General features: G+C 37.4%; 1 protein-coding gene across 3 annotated transcripts; it reads right to left on the bottom strand.

The window, feature by feature from the left end:
* Positions 1 to 1,673: 1,673 nt before the first annotated feature.
* LOC107594729 (stereocilin) lies at positions 1,674 to 20,070 on the bottom strand. Of its 3 annotated transcripts, none has more exons than XM_016284892.1 (31): positions 18,493 to 20,070; positions 16,342 to 16,373; positions 15,853 to 16,028; positions 14,627 to 15,760; positions 13,853 to 13,877; positions 13,258 to 13,753; positions 11,561 to 12,445; positions 11,388 to 11,450; positions 10,126 to 10,251; positions 9,806 to 9,972; positions 9,538 to 9,724; positions 9,341 to 9,456; positions 9,134 to 9,266; positions 8,871 to 9,053; positions 8,205 to 8,243; positions 7,960 to 8,130; positions 7,685 to 7,834; positions 7,136 to 7,194; positions 6,802 to 6,925; positions 6,004 to 6,086; positions 5,786 to 5,921; positions 4,893 to 5,089; positions 4,672 to 4,762; positions 4,424 to 4,583; positions 4,166 to 4,335; positions 3,929 to 4,084; positions 3,715 to 3,857; positions 3,482 to 3,630; positions 3,301 to 3,398; positions 1,902 to 2,049; positions 1,674 to 1,766 (listed from the first exon to the last, which is right to left on the bottom strand). In XM_016284892.1, exons 3-31 carry the CDS (start codon positions 15,923 to 15,925, stop codon positions 1,678 to 1,680), a joined length of 5,751 nt encoding a protein of 1,916 aa, XP_016140378.1. In that variant the 5' UTR covers positions 15,926 to 16,028; positions 16,342 to 16,373; positions 18,493 to 20,070; the 3' UTR covers positions 1,674 to 1,677. The 3 variants fall into 3 exon arrangements, with proteins under 3 accessions (XP_016140378.1, XP_016140379.1, XP_016140377.1); XM_016284893.1 differs by having other exon boundaries at positions 15,853 to 15,995; XM_016284891.1 differs by lacking the exon at positions 18,493 to 20,070 and having other exon boundaries at positions 16,342 to 16,875.

Genomic DNA, 20,070 nt, shown 5'->3' with positions numbered 1-20,070 from the left:
TATATATATATATATATATATATATATATATATATATATATATGATTCAGTTGATTTTTTTACCCTGACTGCTCTAAAATATGAGACACCGATGTTTCAGGAGTTTAGGACACAGAATAGGACCAACACGGTCTCACCCCTATTGTGTTGGCTTATTCAATAACTGTTTGTTTCCTATTTGGGTTTATGTATATGCATTATTTTTTAAGTTTAACTGTTTTTTCCAAGGCGTTGTTAGATGACAGTGTTTCCTGTCATAGCTATGCAAAGATTTGATTTAAAAAACAGTATCAAAGCTATTAAACTATTTCTTGTTATGGTTTTAAATCTGTATTTAACCTCAGAACGATCTCAAAGTAAAAAGAGGTGCTAAAGTCTGATTTTGTTGTGGCTGTGCTTTAAAGTTAAATTATTATAACCTTAATTCAAGTAAAGAAGAATTTTGAAAGTCTGACAGTAATCAGAATTGAGTACTACTGGAAGGTTAATCCTGCCTGCTTTAAATGTTTGAAAATGATTAACAGTTGAAAACATTTGTTAGAAAAGTAAACAAAAATGTGATCAGTTGCATTACTTTAATAAAGTTATTGAAATAGATATACTACTTATTACATTTTAAATTGGGTAAATTGTAATCTGTAACCTGTTACATTTCCAAAGTAACCTTCCCAATACCGCTTAAGTTTATTGCCTAAACAATGTTGTTTTAATGGGGAAATTTACTTAGTTTACTTAAAGAAATAGTCCACCCAAAACAGAAAATTTACTTATGAGTTTGTTTCTTCATTGGAATAGATTTGGAGAAATGTAGCATTACATCACTTGCTCAGCAATGGATGCTCTGCAGTGAATGGGTGCCATCAGAATGAGAGTCCAAACAGCTGATAAAATGATTGCAAAGATACTATTTAAACTGAACTGAGCTGGATGATGACATCACTGAATTCAATGATGAACTGTCTTTAACTGAAAAATTAGTGTTTACTATTGTCATTTTGCATTATTGACACACTATTTTCCTAATTAATGCTGTTCAGTTGCTTTGACACAATCTGTATTGTTAAAAGCGCTATATAAATAAAGGTGACTTGACTTGACTTGACCACTCCAGCCCATCAGTTAACGTCTTAAGTGAAAAGCTGCATGTTTTTGCAGTTTTAACGTTATAGCTGCATTATGGCATTTTAACTTTAAACCGTGGCTTTTGGCAAAAATATGACTCCATAATCCATAATAACGCCTCTTCCAGTGAAAAAGTCCATCCCCTGTTGTCCTCTCACATCAAAATCCACCCACATATTTGTTTAGAACTGTTTTGGACTGTCTCGCTCGTAAACGTTGCTTAATCTGTGTATATTTATCTTCTGATAATATTGGAGAAAGCAATATTATGGATAGAAGACTCATATTTTAGTCGGAAGCAATGGTTTGAAGTTAAAAACATCTTAATCGCTTTTCACTTCCCAAGATGTTAACTGATGGACTGGAGTGGTGTGGATTACTGTACTGTTTTATCAGCTGTTGGCATTCTGACTGCACCCATGTTGACTTTAAATAATGTTTAAAGTGTTTATTTGTAAATATGTAAAATGTTAGTTTTGTGTTTGAGTTAGCATTTAATTATAAATGTAAGAATTCAATAAAGAGGAACAAATAAAAAGCCTTAGGTTATAATCTTTATAATAGTATCCACAATGTACAGACATAAAGTAATAAATATTTTCTGAAGCTGCTGGCAAACCATAACGATGGAGCCTGGTTCCTGCCTGCAGAGACAAATATATTTTGAAGTAAAATGACACATTAATAACAGATCAACAATTATTATATGCAATTATTTTAAGATACCACAGCATATTTAGTTAAGAGTCCAAATAACGACATTGTTTGAACTAGCTTACCTCTGTGCTCAAGCATGAGTTCACCTTCATACTGAGCCATGCCAAGTGCTTGTCTTTGTTCGCTGTCTAATTCTGCCCACTGCTCCTCTGTCACGGCACACGCTTGTTCAGAGCTCAGCCAAGACAGCTGCGTGGCACTGAATACCACCTGAAATAATGAGAAACATGATGAACCAATGTTGGCAACAATTTGGGGTCTTCCTTGTGTAGATTTTTGGTTGGAAGCTCTCAGTTTAAGGTAAGCCATTTACAGAAACACAAATAGCACATTCAAGGCCACTACTAATTCTTTTTACTATACACACAAATCATATTCAAAACGACATGTTTTTTTGTATTGCTTAAACAACCCACCAATCAGGTAATTGACCTAAACTGTGGATGACCTGCACATTAAATGCTGGTTTAAGGTTCACATGGTCCTGCTTGGATGCTTTTCGTAGGACATATTTACATAAGGAGTGTTACTGCATTCATAAATAACAAAAATGCATGTTTTTAAAAGTGTTTTTTTTTAACCAGATGTATGGCATCCTAATGTGGAACCATGACCAAAACGTTTGCCTGAATGTATATGGCTCTAGCAGGGGTGCTGTATAGGGGAAGAATTGAAAGATGAAAGTTTTCTGAGACAGTTTTAACATATAAACTGTCTAAAGGTTTAGTCATGTTTACTGTTCTTCTGCCAATTTCATGGGCAAAATACAGCCATTTTAATAGGAAAGATTGAGAATTTCACTTGAAGGCGACAGATTTCCCTGTGCAGATTTTGCAGGTGGTTCAATCACACAGATTTGGTGCGTTGACCAATAGAAAGCTGTTCTGTTTGACAACCACTTGTCTGAGAGATATGCATCATACAATGCAACACAATTGATAATGGACCTTTTTTGTGTTCACGTTTACAGGTTTTTTTGTGAATTTTTGGGGAATGCATGCGATTGAAAATTCTGCATGGAGGTGTATGATTTCCCCGTGCAGATTTTGCAGCACATTCATACTTGTCACACAGATTAGGCACATTTCCCAACAGAAATCTGACTGGTTTGAAGTGACTTCTGTGTGATCTGTGCTTCAAAAATGCTACACTACTGACAATGATGGACAATACATTTTGTCAGTAGCGTAGAGATGTATGAAGCACTTCTTAAACAGAAGTTGCTTTAAAATCAAGCAGCTGTTGGTCAGTGCATCCAATTGCAAAATACATGACCAACATGAATATAAGCATAATCTGCGTGGTGAATTTTTTTGCCCGACACAAAACACTCAATTGCACCAATTCTTAATGGAATGACTGGATTTCGTCGAGCAGCGGTACATGTGACCGCACCTTTAGACGATTAGCAGAAGGATACAAAGTGAAAAGAATGAATGAAAACAGATATCCATCACTCACAGCAAATTTTCTTGGAGGTATTAGGGTTATTGCTGCTGGAGTAAGTCCATCCACTTGCTCCTTTATTAGTGCAGACAACACCATATCCTCCAGCCCAGCTGAAGACACAAAATCAGTTTGTCTTATTCTTTTTATAAGCCTGCCCAATTTGGCATTTTGAAATCAAGATTGAAATCGGTACCTGCCAAAGTTCCAATCTCAGTGAAGACCTCAGAGCCCCAACTGCTGACTGGACCAAAGCCCAGAGGATTGGATAGGCGTGACGTCAACGCCTCGGTCTGCTGCTCTGAACACGGCAGTACCATCTCCCCCAGAAACAAAGCGGCCACACTAATGGACACAAACACAATGCTTTCAAAGGTTTTGTGGGGAATCGTTTTGTATTTGAATTGCGTGAACTGATTTCCCCCCAACCTCAGGTTGAAGGGGTCTAGACGGGAAATTTCAGAGGAACTGAAGCCACAAAGCAGATGTCCAAAGGAAACAAGCTCCACCACACCAAGTTCTTCAGGCTTTTGTTTAAGTCGCTTCATTATACCAAGGACAACTGCTCTCATCTGTTAGAAAAAAACTAGATGTATCTTTCCTGTTTAGGACTTCAGGCTAATCCGAACAACTGAAAACGTACTTTCTTTGTGTTCCACCCATTGAGGTCCCCCAGATGTGCCACCACAGCCAGATTGGACAAGTTGACAGCCTGTTGGTCTCTTTCGCCCATCTCGGTCACTATACAACCCAGTTCCAACACCTGTTCTGGTTTAAGCTGCCTCACTGGCTTATACACCTAAAATAATGGTTGTTGTATGAGATAAAGCATTTGATAATCAACAAACAAAAGCATTTGGACAAGCATAAGCGGCTTAACCGGTCGGAGTTCCATCCAAAGTGCTTCACGTTGCTCGCCGTCAAGTGTGTCATCTTGACCGATGAACTCAACACACATCTTCAGCTCCCTCTTCTTCATTCGATTCAGCTGATAGGACCTCCAGGCCGATGGAAACGTCCCTTTAATGTCTGCACAGCTTGGAATGGTCCCTAGTAAGCAACAATATACGATTTACCTTTCTGAAGAAGTCAAATAATATCTAATGGATTCTGTAAATGAATACAGCACACAACTCACCCCTTCTCATCCACCATCGACCTTTAACGATCCTGTGGGTGAGACCGTTCATCTTTTCTCGTAATCCTTTCCGGTCTGAACAAGCCTTTCCCAATTCGCTGTTTTTCCAAAGCCACTGGCTCATCAAAACCTGCTCAATTGTGTCTTTACCTAAATCACCCTTGAAGGAAAAATGTAGAGGTTTGACGTGATGATATCCTGCACAATATTGAGCTTTAGTTGAATGGAAAGGCCCGTGTTTCACTTACCAGTGGTAGGGATCTTATCTGCTGAGGTGAAAGGGTGAACAGCAGTCTACCCACATGCTCAACATCCCCAACCGTCCATGTTTTCGGATCTCTGTAGCAAACAATAGGGACTGTCAAATTCCCAGTACAGATGCAATTTGTATTTTGCTTGCTGCATTTTGCAGCTGCAGTCAGTACAAAGAGGTTGTCAACTATATGAAACTGGAATGACTTTGTCTCACCCCAGCATGCTTTTCTCTGTGAGCAAAGCTGCTATTTGTCTGAAGGTGTCAGAGGGCAGGCAATATTGTTTCAGCTCCTCCAGTCGCAGTTTCAGAGCCTCTCGGTCCATGTGAGCTAACAAATCCCTGTCCAGGAAAGGCAGAAAAGGACCGAGCATGTCCATGGAGGCCCCGGTGAGCCCATTTTCAGAGATGCCCTGTCAATGGAGACAAAAGGATGGAAAAGAAGGAATTTTGAATACAATGTGTATTTATTATCTTAATGTATATTAAGTCTGCACAATCTGATTATTTGGCATATTTGACTTGTAATGGATTTGGCATACACTACAATTCAGAAGTTTTTTGTTTTGTTTTGTTTTTTAAGAAATGAATGCTTTTATTCAGCAAAGATAGGTTCATGTGATACTGAAGACTGCAGGAATGACTGCTGAAAATTTAGTTTTGCCACCCCAGGAAAAATGTAAATATATAAAATATAAAACAGTTATGCTACATTGTAATAATATGACACAATATTGCTGTTACTGCATTTTTTTATCAAATAAATGTAGCCTTGATAAGCATAAGAGACTTTTCAAAAACATACCAAACCCAAACTTTTGAACGGCACTGTATATGATTTTCAGTTTTTTTAAAAACCTGATCCAAGCCATATTTATATAATCCACATTTTTAGAAATTTATTTGTGCATTCTGCAACAGTAAAATTAGATTTCATGTAGGGTTTTCCGCTCTGAAAAAAATAATAAAAATTGAAATAATTTGGTGCCAATACCAACGAAAGGATGAGGGAATCAGTCGTCTGGGTCACTGTGAAACTTTTCTGAAATGTTCCACTGCATTGACTACAATCATGAAATGTTGAAAATCTGCAATGATTTTGTGCTTACGAGTGCATCGATAGCTTTCTCTGCTAGGGCCGTTTGCTTGTGCTGTGGTAGCTGGAGAAAGTCAATGAAGTGTTGTCGAACATGGTCCAGTACACTTATGAGTGAGGAGTTAGACAGGTGCTCCATCATGGTCAGCCTGAGAGACAAAATGCAACGGTAGGACCATGAAAGTAAAAGAACAACAAATGAGAATCTGTGTAGTCAACCACTGATTTTACGGTAATCCTGCAGCAAATGAGGGGTCCAAGTCATTTAGATCAATATCAGGCCGTTTCCGTAGCTCCACCACAATGCATTTCCTCTGTTGAAACATAACATCATTGTTGTTCATTTCCCACAGACACACTCAGTTATGTCATATACTTTTATTAATGAAATACATTATTGGTGGGGAATGGGATTAAAAGTGCCATGAGCTATGTTAAATCATCTTACTTAAAGGGATAGTTCACCCAAAAATGACAATTCTGTCATTAATTACTCACCCTCATGTCGTTCCAAACCCGTAACACCTTCATTCATCTTCGGAACACAAATGAAGATATTTGTGATGAAATCCGAGAGCTTTCTGACCCTGCATAGACAGCAAGGGTACTGCCATGCTCAAGGTCCAGAAACGTAGTAAGGACAGCGTTAAAATAGTCCATGTGACATCAGTGGTTCAACCTTAATTTTATGAAGCTATGAGAATACTTTTTGTCCGCAAAGAAAACAAAAATAACGACTTTATTCAACAATTTCTTCCCTTCCGTGTCAGTCTCCGCCACCATTCATTCTGACTATGGAGGGTCAGAAAGCTCTCAGATTTCATCAAAAATATCTTAATTTGTGTTGCGAAGGTGAAGGAAGGTCTTACGTGTTTGGAACGACATGAGGGTGAGTAATCAATGACAGAATTTTCCGTTTTGGGTGAACTATCCTTTTAATCAAAATGTTATAATCTCTGCATTTTGCATTTGGACAGCAAAGGCTTTTAATGGTAAGGTGTATATTGAAAAGATTTCTCATATTCTTACCAAACCAGGTCTAAGTCCTCCTGGCAACTTAGTGATGAACTGCAACAATTCGGAGAAGCTTGAGTCATTTACCCAAAGCTTCAGCCATTCACAGCTCATGCCACCAGCAATACGACCAAAATCTCTTCAGTGAGAACGAAACATTTTCGTATGAATGTTATTAAATTTTAAGACAATACAAATATTAAAACAATGCATATTTGTGCTAGAGACCCAGACTATGATGCAACTAACTAAGACCAGCATGAATTTCCAAAGCAAAATATACTGTAGCTGATGAGGCTAGCTGACCAGTCAACAATCATAAAGTATAGTAATGCTAGATATCACTTACAGTAAGGACACTCTTGTGATGTTTACGGTCCGCTGAATCATTTTGAACAGCATTTGAGCCTGTTGTGTCAAATACAACAAGTGAGTCTGAGAAACTGGATCGCCCTCAAGGTTGTATCTGATACACTTTTGGCTGAGACAAGATCTCTTTAATGTGGGTGATTATTAATTCATATTCCCTCGTGGAGGCTATTGTACCACATTAAGATCAATTTGCTTGATGGCAGTTGAGGGACTCAGATTATTATTTTACTGAAAGGCTCCTTTGAAGCATGACAAATAATCCACCAGAGAATTTGAGATTAGCTTTGTCTGGCAAGAGCAGTACAGGGCACTGAATGTAATGTACAGAGTGCTAGAGCTGAATATTCAGTGCTTCTATTGTTGCTTTAAAATGTCAATTTCTGAGTGAAAATATACATGTAATATTAAAAAGGCCTGATGTTCTTGGACAGTGTTAGCTGAAGACTTGTATGTTTTGTGCATGATATGCAATGCTATAAGAAAAAGCAAGTTTTCAAAAACCAAAGGTATGAAATTAGGGTTGTACCTGTTGGTGAGACCATGGCATATGCTTATACAGAGACATGTGATGAAGGACTGTCTCTCCATCCAGATCTGACATTAATTTCTTCAAGGAGACGAATGGTAGAAGACACTGCAACTGCTGTGTTATATTTACAGACGTACGTTCCACAGCCTTCAAACAGTCAGCATGTGTTATCATACACCAACAGACCAAACCAAATCTAATGCATAAACACAAATGGAAAATCGGGAAATGGTGACTGTTTTGTACAGAGCTCAAACACTAGAAGTTCAAACCTGTTGGAGTGCAAAATGGACCATCGCTCGATGAGCAGGTTGCAGGTCAGCCAGCATTAAACTCCAACACAGACAATCAGGCGCAGACTCAGGATCAACCAGCTTTCTCAAGAAAGAAGGCCCCAGACCCGGAAACAATGGCTTCAATCTGCAGAGCGTGTTGGCACTGAACTAAACAGGATTGAGACTGTGAACACAAGACTCACTAAAGGTAAGCATCGTAATTGGACTGATATACAGCTTACATTTGTTTCTTCTGCTATTTTGGTCAGTATCTGGAATGCCTGCATTAAAAGAAATAGAAAAGTAGAAAATTCAGAATTAAGAATTTGGCTTCTGTCCAGTTCATAGTTTGGAATTTGAGTTGAATTCTTCACACCCCACAGAAAGTTTAATTGGATTGACAGGAAGAGGATCTATCAAAATCTATCTCTTCACACTCCTAAAAATAAAGGTACTTTATTGGCATCTGTGGTTCCATGAAGAACCTTTAACATCCATAGAACTCTTCCATTCCACAAACGGTTCTTCACTCTTAAAAATAAAGGTTCCAAAAGGTTTTTTTCGCAGCGATACCATAGAAGAACCATTTTTGGTTCCCCAAAGAAACTGCAAGTAAACAGTTCCTAAAAAAAACATGAAGAACATCTTTGTCCAATGAAAAAGATCCATGGATGATTCTTCAGGGGACCACAGATGCCAATAAAGAACCTTTATTTTTAAGAGTGTTCATAGTACAAAAAAGGTTCTTCAAATTGTTAAAAAGTTCTTCACATGAACTTTTTCATGAAAGGTTCTTTGGGGAACCAAAAACGGTGCTTTATTGGCATGACTATGAAAAAAAAAACCTTTTGGAGTCAATTAATCAATCATTCTTTCAACCATTCAAGCTTTTATTCCACTGTGCATACCTGTGCAGGTGGGAAAGTTGGCACACCTGGCAGAGTTACCAGATGCAACAACTCATTTGAGGACAGTGGCTCCAAAAATGAAGCACCCATTTGTGGCAGCATTCCCTGTAACGAGGCCATTGCCGAAGCTGATAAGATACTGGCATTTAAGGATTTAAGGGCCGTCCCAAGCCAATGCGACAGCTGCAGATAAAAGAACTCTTCATGAATAACACTTGAAACATTATTACACGATGCACAATATCCAGAAAATCAAGGCTCACTCTGCCACTTCCACTGACGTGTCCCTCTGATACACATTGTGCCAGCTGCTGCCACAGGACTGGTGAGAGATTTGATGAAGACAATAGCTGTTGTAAGTCATCTGAGTTCAGGTAACATATGAGAACTCCTAACCTGTTGTGAGAAGCATGGTGTCTTTTATTGTATTGTTTGTAAATTTAAAAATGTCAAATGATTTGAATTTGTACCTCATTATGTTGTTACTTGTCAGGTTCTTCCCCCTGCCAAATACAGTACGAAGTACATGGCACCCCCTTGTGGCATCCAGACTGCTGTTCCCCAGCATCTCCATTAAGGGTGTGAGCTGTAGGTCAAACAATCAGAAGTTACTTTACGATATGGGAAAAAATTTAAAAGCAGGATCCCCTGATGGAGACATACTCACTTGTTGAGATGTGAGCTGCTGAAAGTGACTGACTGGGAGATATGGAAGTAGAGGCAGAATGGAGCTGAGGAAGTAAGGAGGCCATGAAGGCACATCTCCAGCTACACTGGACTGCAACAGGCGTTTTACGAAGGCTTGTTTTTGTGGAGACTTCATCTCAGAGCTGTGATCCCTAATGGCCATTAGTCTGAAGCGAGTGAACATAATAATTGAATTGGGAGGACACTGGGCTAAATCATAAAATATAGTTTCGATATGATCCACTTACACACTTTCATTGACCATGAGAGAGGCAGGGAAGGTCATAATGTCTGCGACAGACATGTATGGTATAAACTGGGAGAGGTCGATGAAAAGCTCTGGTGTGACATGTGGAAACTTGTGAATGAAAGCAGCTGTCATGGTTTCCATGGCCTCTTGTTCCTTTGGAGAGACCTGTGAATGACACCAGTTAAACATGCATATGTGCTTCTAAGTAGGGATGTAGTATATATCAGTACTGTATTGATTATTGGATGACATTAAACTGTTTTTCATTCATGGGTATCAGTCAGCATTGTATATTCGATATACAAGCATTGTTTTTACCTGTATAGTTTCCACTTGAAGTTGATCCCAACTCTGATGAACATGGGAAAGGAATCTTTTCACAGCATCTTTTTCCGCTGACAAAACTACACTGCGAATACTCTCTCTAGGCATCTGTAGGTATTCCTTGGAGTGTATAAATGTCAGAATTAGACATTGACAAACGTGTACTGACAAAATAGTGCAGTTTTGGGAGGAATGCCTCTGAGTGAACAGGCTTAACTCATCAACTTTTTGCCTTCTAACTTCAAGAAACTACAGTATGGAAAGTGATACGATCTATATTTTATATGTTGGGATTCTGGGTTTAACTCAAGGGTTTTCAAACAAGATGCAAGATGGTGCTAAAGTAACATTATGGCTAAAAAAATTATATAATAATAATGATAATAATAATAATTGTAATAACTAAAAAAAATATAAATAGCTTCCATATCATATTTCAATAGTTTCTTATGATTTTAGCACAATGATAATTTTACAATCATGTCATCTTTATAATATCACGCTTTATACACTTTTAAAAATAAAGATTCCAAAAGAGAATTTTCACAGCATATGCCATAGAACAACAATTTTGGCTTCCATAAAGAGTCTTTCAGTGAACACTTCTTAAAAGAACAATATTTTCTCAGTGTGAAGAACATTTTAATAATCTTAAGAACCTTAATCCACTATAAATAACGTTTTGTGTGCAAACAAGATGCAAGATGGTGCTAAAGTAACATTATGGCTAAAAAAATTATATAATAATAATGATAATAATAATAATTGTAATAACTAAAAAAAATATAAATAGCTTCCATATCATATTTCAATAGTTTCTTATGATTTTAGCACAATGATAATTTTACAATCATGTCATCTTTATAATATCACGCTTTTTACACTTTTAAAAATAAAGATTCCAAAAGATAATTTTCACAGCATATGCCATAGAACAACAATTTTGGCTTCCATAAAGAGTCTTTCAGTGAACACTTCTTAAAAGAACAATATTTTCTCAGTGTGAAGAACATTTTAATAATCTTAAGAACCTTAATCCACTATAAATAACGTTTTGTGCAATGGAAAGGTTCCATTGAAGTTAAAGGTTCTTTATAGAACCAGGAATGCCAATAAAGAACCTTTATTTTTAAGAGAGTATTTTAAAAATAGTATCCCCTGCAAAGGGATATTTAGGGCTCCTTGACATCAAAAAGTTTGAAAACCCCTGGGTTTAACTGACTAGATGATTTGCCATCAGTGAGAATAAGTTATACCTGCATTAAAAATCTTAAAGCAGAGGAGTTGCCCTCTCTCTGAATGAGATCCCACAGGACAGGCTGCTGGGGAGAAAAGTCTTTGAAACTGAATGCATCGAATTGAATGCATGGTAACATAACAATAAAATACTAGCATGAAAAACGATGCAACTTTTAAATGCATGACATACACTGAAACAGCTTAAAAGATCCTCTTTTAAAGTTGAGTTTTGCTCTCTCTTCAGGAAGACGCCAACAGTGTGAAGGACACTTATTGATGCATCGGGCCGTAGAGTAGCCCAGAAGGAAGCATTGTCCTGGAGGCTGGACAGAAGAATGGCCTGACCCAGGCTCTGACGCACCTCTCGTTCTCCGTCCTCCATACCCGCTGAGAGCCCCACCACAAAGTCCAACACTCGAAGCACGTAGCTCACCGTTGCTAACCAACCTGTGCGTTCATCCACTGCTCCATCACATAGAGTGATCTTATAAATGGTGTCTTGTAGAATGGGCAAGGGGTTCACACAAAGTTGAGAGGTGTCGAAGTCATACGGCGCTGGTAGCATGTCAAACAGCTTCTGGAGGACGCACTTGGCGCCCTGCTTCTCTTCAGAGTTCAAACAGTAGTCTAAGAGTGAAGGTTGCTTTTGAACCAGTGTGAGGTACAGTGTGGCATTTTTGCAAATATAGTTCTTCAAACCTGCTTGACTGCTGCAAATCTCAAGGGCGGTAGTGTTCATAAAAAGTTCTTCCTTCCAGTTCAAGTAATCACAGTTCTCTTTGGGGACCCCATGAGAGTGATTAGGGATTACTTTGGAGCAGTACTCCGCCGCCCAGCTCCCATCTTGGAGTATCTGAGATGACTCATTTCCACACAAAGATGCAATAAGGGCTGTGTTATTGGGCAGAAAACACCTTCTAAAATCCTGGGCGTTTAGAGTTTTGCTGCTTAGCAGTGCTAAGCAATCCTCGGTGGCTTCTGGAGGAGATCCCCCAGAAACATTGTTGGAGAGTTGAAGACAGAGGTCATCAATACTTGACTGGATGAGGTACTGGTAATCCTTTGTAGCTTCTGCCTGAGAAAAATTTTGCAGCAAGGTGATTGCTAATACAGAAAACTTTAAAGCAATAGTTCACTCAAAAATTAAAATTCGGTCATCGTTTACTCACCCTCCTCAATCCAAACCACAAGTCTTTGGTTAATCTTTGAAACAGAAATTAGGATATTTTTTATGAAACCTAAGAGGTTTGAAAGTCCAGGTAACTAAAACTTAGAAGTTCCAAAAAGTTCATAAAGGAGTTCATTAATAAATCCAAATGATTGAGCGCCATGAGCGGTTAATCTTGTGAAGAGATACAATCATTTTATATAATTACCAGATTTAATTTAGCTTTAATTCACATATAAACACATATATAGAGCGCATCACATATGGTAAATATGGAAGGTTGTGCGTGCATCATGCATTAGAAACAAATTCCGATTTTTTTCTGATTCTGAAAAAATTGGTTTGCATGCATTGTTGCACATATATTTGAGCTTCCATGTTTACCATACATAATGTGCTCTATGTATGTGTGTCTATGTATAAATAAATGCCTAAATTAAATATTTTCATCTTGAATTACACAATTTTTTTATGGATGCATTTTAAAATACCTTAAAGACATTTTTGTATCTTTTAAGTTTTGGTTACCTGGACTTTCAAAGGAGAAACCTATTTAACCTTCATTTAAAAATATCTTAATTTGTGTTTTGAAGATTAACCAAAGTCTTGGGTTTGGTGAGTGAATACAATTTTAATTTAAATATATATAAATATATAATTTTGGTTGAACTAACCCTTTATTCATAGACACTAAACTAAAACTAAAAGTAACTGTATACCTGATGTGCATGCTTCAGCCAGAATGTAGAGTTGGCACACACTGTTTTGTTAAACTCGTGAGCGAAGAATTCACTGCAAACATGAACCCAAAGAAAATCTTCCTCTGCTGCTGAGAGGTACCAAGCAGCATTGGAGCAAGACACATGCAGGTCTACCCCAAAATGGTTGACTTCTGGGTCCTGTGAGCCATTCTCTCCATCGAAAAGATTACAGTAGAGGAAGACAGTAAAATTCGAGACACCAGTGAGACCAGGGATAGAGGCATTACAGGCAGCTTCCAGAATCTCTGCTGACGGTGAGGGGTCTGAATCACTCTGCTCGTGGACTTTTGACTGGGACTGGTGAAGTTTAGGTCTTCTGGATGAGTGCTGAGGTTTCAAAGTCCTTGTTTCCTCCTCTGGATAGGGGCAGGTCATCAAAGACGGCCTGCTGGGTAAACCATCTGACCTGAAACCCATCGCTTGAGCGTTCCATGTCAAGTTATGTCTAATTCCCCTGTACAAAGAGGACAACAAAACTGTTCATATACTATAATCTTTACTATGCACTTATAGTTTAATAATTCAAAGTCTCGCTAATTCTCATGACACTTACCACAATATTAACTGCCTGAGGTCACCTTTACAAAGAAACAAAAGTGAATGGAAAAGTTCTGGGTGAATAGTTATATACAAATCACAGAGGATAGCAAAGCACTGTTGATTAATTGAGGAAAATGGAGAGCCGGCCACAGTATTATACAATTGGCTTTGATGTAACATCATAGCTGTGCACATAATACCAGTGGTATACGGTTACCGACATAAAAGAAACAGGAGATTATCCAGGCTATAGGATTTAGATTAACAAAGATCTGGTTAATGACCAGCAATGCCATTGTGATTTCAGTCAGGGTTATGCGCCATTCAGAATTGAACTGAAGATGCCTTTTAAAATCACATGTAATTTTTTCATTTGAAATTAAGTAGAAAATATGATGCAGAACAGCAATTCAAATGGGAATGAAGTAGAATTAAAAGGAAATTAAAAGATGGCTGTACTTTTGAACTAGATAAGCAAAGTCTCTGAAGTTTCGATGGATGGAGGGATGGACGGACGGACGGACGGATGGAACAACATAATGACAGACAGATAGAACAGTAGAACAACACATAGATAGATAGATAGATAGATAGATAGATAGATAGATAGATAGATAGATAGATAGATTTTTTATTTAACAGAATGCATTACTTGAGGTGAACTTCTTTGAATTGCAATTCAGTACATCTGTTTTCCTGATGTTCCAATTGAAATGAATGTTACAGGTAAAGTATTATATGCGTTATCGAGGTTAGAGTCTGTTTAAAGTAGCAGTACTCTACTTGCCTACAGAACATCTTCCATGGTGACTGTACTGTGGTTCGCCCACCATACTGCTTACATCATCCAGAAGTGCCTTGGTCATATGTGACACTTTTCTTCTCAGATTACCATACACACTGCGGCTGACATTGTGCAGAAATCCATGTCTGAGGTTATCCAAGCCCTGCAGGAGGGCAGGATTACGCTCCACGAACTGTACTGCCCTTTCTCCTGCGCTTGACCTCGACAAAGCCTGAAGAAGCAGAGACTGCATAGAAGCAAGGCTCTCTGAATCAGTGCCAGGCTGGTTCAACAAGAGCTGCTCCTCACGAAGCACCTCAGGTGGCACGAAGAATGGTTTGAAACGTCCTGTAGAGAGTGTGGCATCCCTTTGATTGCTTTCTACACTCACGGGGTGTAGATTGACCATGGGTTTCCAGTTCCTGGTTTCCATAAAGCTAATGAGCTGCTCAAGCCAGCTCAGGTTGAAGGCACAATCATTTCGTCCTTTCAGGACACAGATGAAACCTTGGAGACCTGCGACGGCCTGGCCGTACGTCCCACTGACCAGAGTTTGAAGAACAGTTTCGAGCAAAGCGCTGATAGTCTTCCAGTTCTGAGAAATGAAAGTCAAGATGGGTTTTTGGGGCTGGCGTTCAGTGAGGGTCAAAATGCTTTGCACCAAACCCAGAAGTCCATCCCAATGTGGGCTGCCCCTGAGTGACAGAAACAAATCCTGAAGCCTGAAAGTGGGTCGCGGAGGACTCTTCCCATCCCATAAACCGAGCGACGTTTCCCTTCCCGTCTGAAGAAGAGAGTAGAGCAGGTTCTCCCAAAACTGGTCATCACCAAAAGGTTGCTGCCGATCATCTAACTCTGCGTTCATCTCTTGCAGGTACATGGAGATGTTATACAGGAATCCTGAGAGCTTGTTTCTATCAAAGGCTTTGTTTAAAGATGGGAGACTCTTGCTTTTCCTTGGCAGGACACCTAGAGACTTGAGGCCTCCCATAATGCTCCTCACTATGGAATGAATTTGTTGATCTTTCTGTCTTTCTGCTGGTGGTTGTGCTCTGTGTGGGTTCCATCTTCCACCGTTCCTCCAGATCTCAACAAGCTCTTTCAAAATCGCCTCCTTCTGGTCCTCTTTTTTGCTGGCTAACATGAGAAAAACACTAATAGAAGTTAGAGTGTGAAACAAATTGAGTCATTGTACAAACAAAGGACAGGAACAGCCAGTATGGTCTTACCTCCAGCAATGGCAGATACTTGTTCCAGTATGAGCAAAATCACTACAATTCCCAACTTGCCCATCCTAATCATTTGCCTCAAAGTAGAATGGACAAAGTCATTTTGTTGTCTTTGTTAGAGTGCATTTGTGTTCCTTTAGGAGCTGACAGAGACATTCAGGGAGTAAAGTGTCACACTGTGGAGTGCACATGAAATCTTAATGACTATCCAATGCCACTTGGCTAAACTTTCACAAAGAAAAGTTTGCCACTTTCTAAGCTAAACAATAGGGGTTATGAAAATACATTACATACAAAAATTCACAGGTTTTTCTTTAAAAAAATACATTTAATTGCTACAACTAAATTTAGATATTTCATGCATTCATAAAAAAACGATTGCTACAGATTAGACTGTAAAAATGTTTATTTTTTGCAAAATTTACATATATGCATCCAGACATTTGTAATATACTAATAGAAATTAAATGATTTTTTTTTAGTACTTACAAGCAGTTGTATCCATTTAATCCTGTCAGTATCTGTGAAAATAGGATTGTGCGTAAGTGTGAGCAAATTATTTCTCCGTCCTACTCTCTACATCCTCCTCTCTCAGAATTTGTCACTTTTTGATCCGCTCCCCCTCCCAGTCTTTCAGATTCAATTGGATCCTCAAAAGCCACAGCTTCATGTTTCAGCGACATCGTCCCGTCATGTGCCAGCTGACTGTGTGCTGGAGTGAAAGGCTCAGGGATGTAATATGAGAAAAGAGAAAGGCCAAGGAACTTTAAGAGGGTATACTCTTGTATCACAAGGCAATTTCATAGTAATTAAGATTAAAGGAGTTACAAAGGTAGGTCATTACTTTCGACTGAGGATAAAAAAGGGCGCAGTTGATACACAATAGATAATGCACTTGTACATAACGCTGCATAATAAACAATCCAAAATTTATATAACCCAATCTTTATGGTGATAATGACAATTACTTATAGTGTTTTTTATAATTATTTGCATACTACTGTATATGAAAATGTATAATATCATAGTATTTATTAATATTTTGAATCTTTCATTTTTATTTTATTCATTTTCATTTTAGCTTAAATCATACTCATTATGTGCTTTTGTCATTTCTATTTGTTATTTTGTATTTCTATTTAGCTTTAATTTATTATTATTTCCGTTTTAGTCATTTTAGTACAACTTATTTAACTTCAATTAATTGCCATGGCACTCATTTTCAGTTATTTTAATTTTTTGATCAAATATTTCAGCTTTATAATAACACTTACCACCAGTGTTATTTTAGTATTTTTTATATACCATTACAGTATTTATTAGTTTTTTTTTTATTCTTAGTTTTCATTGTATTTTTACTTTTAATTATTTTGTTAGCTGCTTTTGACTTTTTTATTAGTTTTTTATATTTATACTTAGCTTTTTAATTAATTTCAATTTTAGAAATTAAAACTTCTAATTCATATAGTTGCCAAAGCAACCTTTCTAATTTCGTTTAAGTGTTTTATTTAATAATTTTTATTCATATAATATTTTTATTCAACAACCGACCAGTGTTATTTTATTTTCGTTTTTATTTGAATTTTAGTTCAGGTTTTTGTACATTTGTTATGTGCTTTTGTCATTTTTATTAGGTATTTGTTTTAAATTTCTACTTTTTATATCAGTTTAGGTAATGTTAGTTCTTCAGCTTAAACTTATTTTAATTCATTTAGTTGTCAAAGCAACAAGTTTTTCATCTAATTTTTATATTTATTTCAATCAAACAAAAAAGTCAACATGTTTCCCCCTCAAAAGCTTACATAAAGCACTTAATCAGAATGTAATCACGATGAGCCCTATTTTATTCTTCAATCTGATATCTCATGAGGTAATTTTCACCTGTGCCAACACTGACCTAAAACGGTACCCTTGTCCTGGCGGGTATTGTTTTACTTATGTGGCAGCCAGCAGGTCGCCTACAGCTGTCATAAAACAAAAGTGTCCCTAAGCCACCGTCAGCAAACAATCAGGCCCTTCACTGATGTTCAAAATCATCTCGCTCTTGTCTAAAGCCTGTCTACAGCAGCTGAAACCCGAGTGGATTGAGTGAAAGGCCTAGCACAGCCTCCATACAAGCCTTCTGATTCTGTGTTGCTGTCGCCTGCAGAGGAACAATAACTTCCTCTTGTATTATTGATGCCTGAGGGAGCGGCGTTCACTCAGCAGCATGGAGCTCAGTTGGCTGCAGGAATATTAAATGAGAAACTTTACTCCTCACGACTAACTCCACTCAAATCGCACAGCAGTGAGCTTGTTTGTTTGCTCTGACGTGCGTATGATATGACTAAACGATGCACGAAAGTATAGCTAAGGACAAAAAAAATCTAATAGGTGCTGTCTGACTAGATGACTGTGCATTGTATATGAAAACAGTCAAAGGAGCTCATAGATCCAAACTCCAGACATGAGCCTTAGCTTAAGTCTGTCTTAACTTATTAAGGCATGTTAGAACAACTAGAGTTCCAAAGCATCTGGTCCAGTGTATCAAGTAACCCACAAATCATACATGATAGACTCTTAGATACTTCTAAGATTCTTATTCCCTTCAAATTAATGTGTTGTCAGACATGCATACTAAAAAGTGTTGTATTTACTCACCAAACATTTTTAGGCCCTTATTGTCACACCTCTGAATCATTCTTCTCCATCTGGTTGGGACAATTAATTTCTGCGTACCTAAAATAATGCTATGAAAAAGCCTATTCTAAGAACCATTTGTTCATGTTTAATGAATGTATTGGGTTGTTGCCATTATTAAGCAGGGCAACATAACACTGGTTATTTAATGCTACAAATATTTATCATCTAGCAAGTAAATTCTATTGTGACAGTTGTAATTAAACTAAAACATCTCACGCACTTTACGTTCAAAAACGATCGTTGTTTGCTACATAAGTTAACATATTTACCCGTGTAAAGCATTGACAAAGCAATCATATGAGCTGAATAGTTTACAATCAGACCCCTGTTCATTAATATCTAAGAAATTGAAGTAAATTCAATGGGCAGCCAAATGTTTTGACTGAACAGTTTGGACTCATGATCATATAAAACATTTGATGAGATTTCACAGTAAAATGAGAAAAGAATGTGGTAACTAGCATTGTGTATGTTCCCTAATCATATTAATATGTGATTATGCAACATATTAAAGCAATATAAATATATTTGCATTTCAAACTAGTGGAAGCAGCATGCAGTTTTAGTTTTAGTGTTTCTGTGCATTTATTTGAAAGAAAACTAACAAATGGCATGTTACTGTTTCAAGAACTTAAAGGCCTTTACTAAAAACTAGCACTAAATCCTCTGGAAATTAATGTTTAAGTACAATAAGTGGCTTCACTGGCATTCGTTTAGTTTGCTTTCTGTTTTAACATGCTCTGTCTGGGGAAGTAAAAAGATCTGAAACATGGTTCAAACTTAGCTTGAACTTGCAATACCACATTTAGCCTCTAGATGTCAGATTTCTGCACAGAATGTCGGTAAAGTATTGACTGTTTGAAATTGCATACTACAAGTACTGTTTTTGCAGTGTATAGTATCCTGCAGTATGTGAATTCTCAGTATGCATAGAATTCCTAGATGAGCTGCTAATTTTGTCAAAATGTGCAGCATACAATCAGAGCACTCTGCTTGAGAAACTGTATCCCACAATGCAGTGTGCTCAGCCTTCCTTTTCCAGTGTAATGCACCTATAATATTACTATCTCTCTAGGCTCACTAGTTAATCAAACTGCCTGTAAAATTAAAGCATTTATACACAAAACTGGAATAGAAATGCAATATTCCAGATTATAACTGGACACCACTTATTGAATTATGCATGCAATATAATGAGGTCATCTCACTACAGTTTGCAGCATAAGAAATGAGTATGGTTGCATAATGCATACTGAATGGAAATGAGAATAACTGACAGTATTGTTCTACAGGAGATTTTTGCTGATCTTTATTTTGTATATTATTTACATATTTGGTATATTATTATCTGGATTTATCTGGAAACAGTACTAGTAGTATACAATTTCAAACAGTCAATATCTAATTTTTTCATGAGAGTTGCTGCTTTTCTTTAGTGGTCTGATAGATTATATCTTAAAATTCATAAGACAAGGAGAAGATATTTGACAGAAGCAGCATTATAATTGTTAACCAAAACTAAAACTAAAACTAAAA

Source organism: Sinocyclocheilus grahami, unplaced genomic scaffold (genome assembly GCF_001515645.1).
Source record: "Sinocyclocheilus grahami isolate Dianchi unplaced genomic scaffold, SAMN03320097.WGS_v1.1 scaffold190.1, whole genome shotgun sequence".
Taxonomy (NCBI): Eukaryota; Metazoa; Chordata; class Actinopteri; order Cypriniformes; family Cyprinidae; genus Sinocyclocheilus; species Sinocyclocheilus grahami.
Note: the sequence above shows the minus strand (reverse complement) of the source record. Positions and strands in the feature narration are given on the sequence as shown.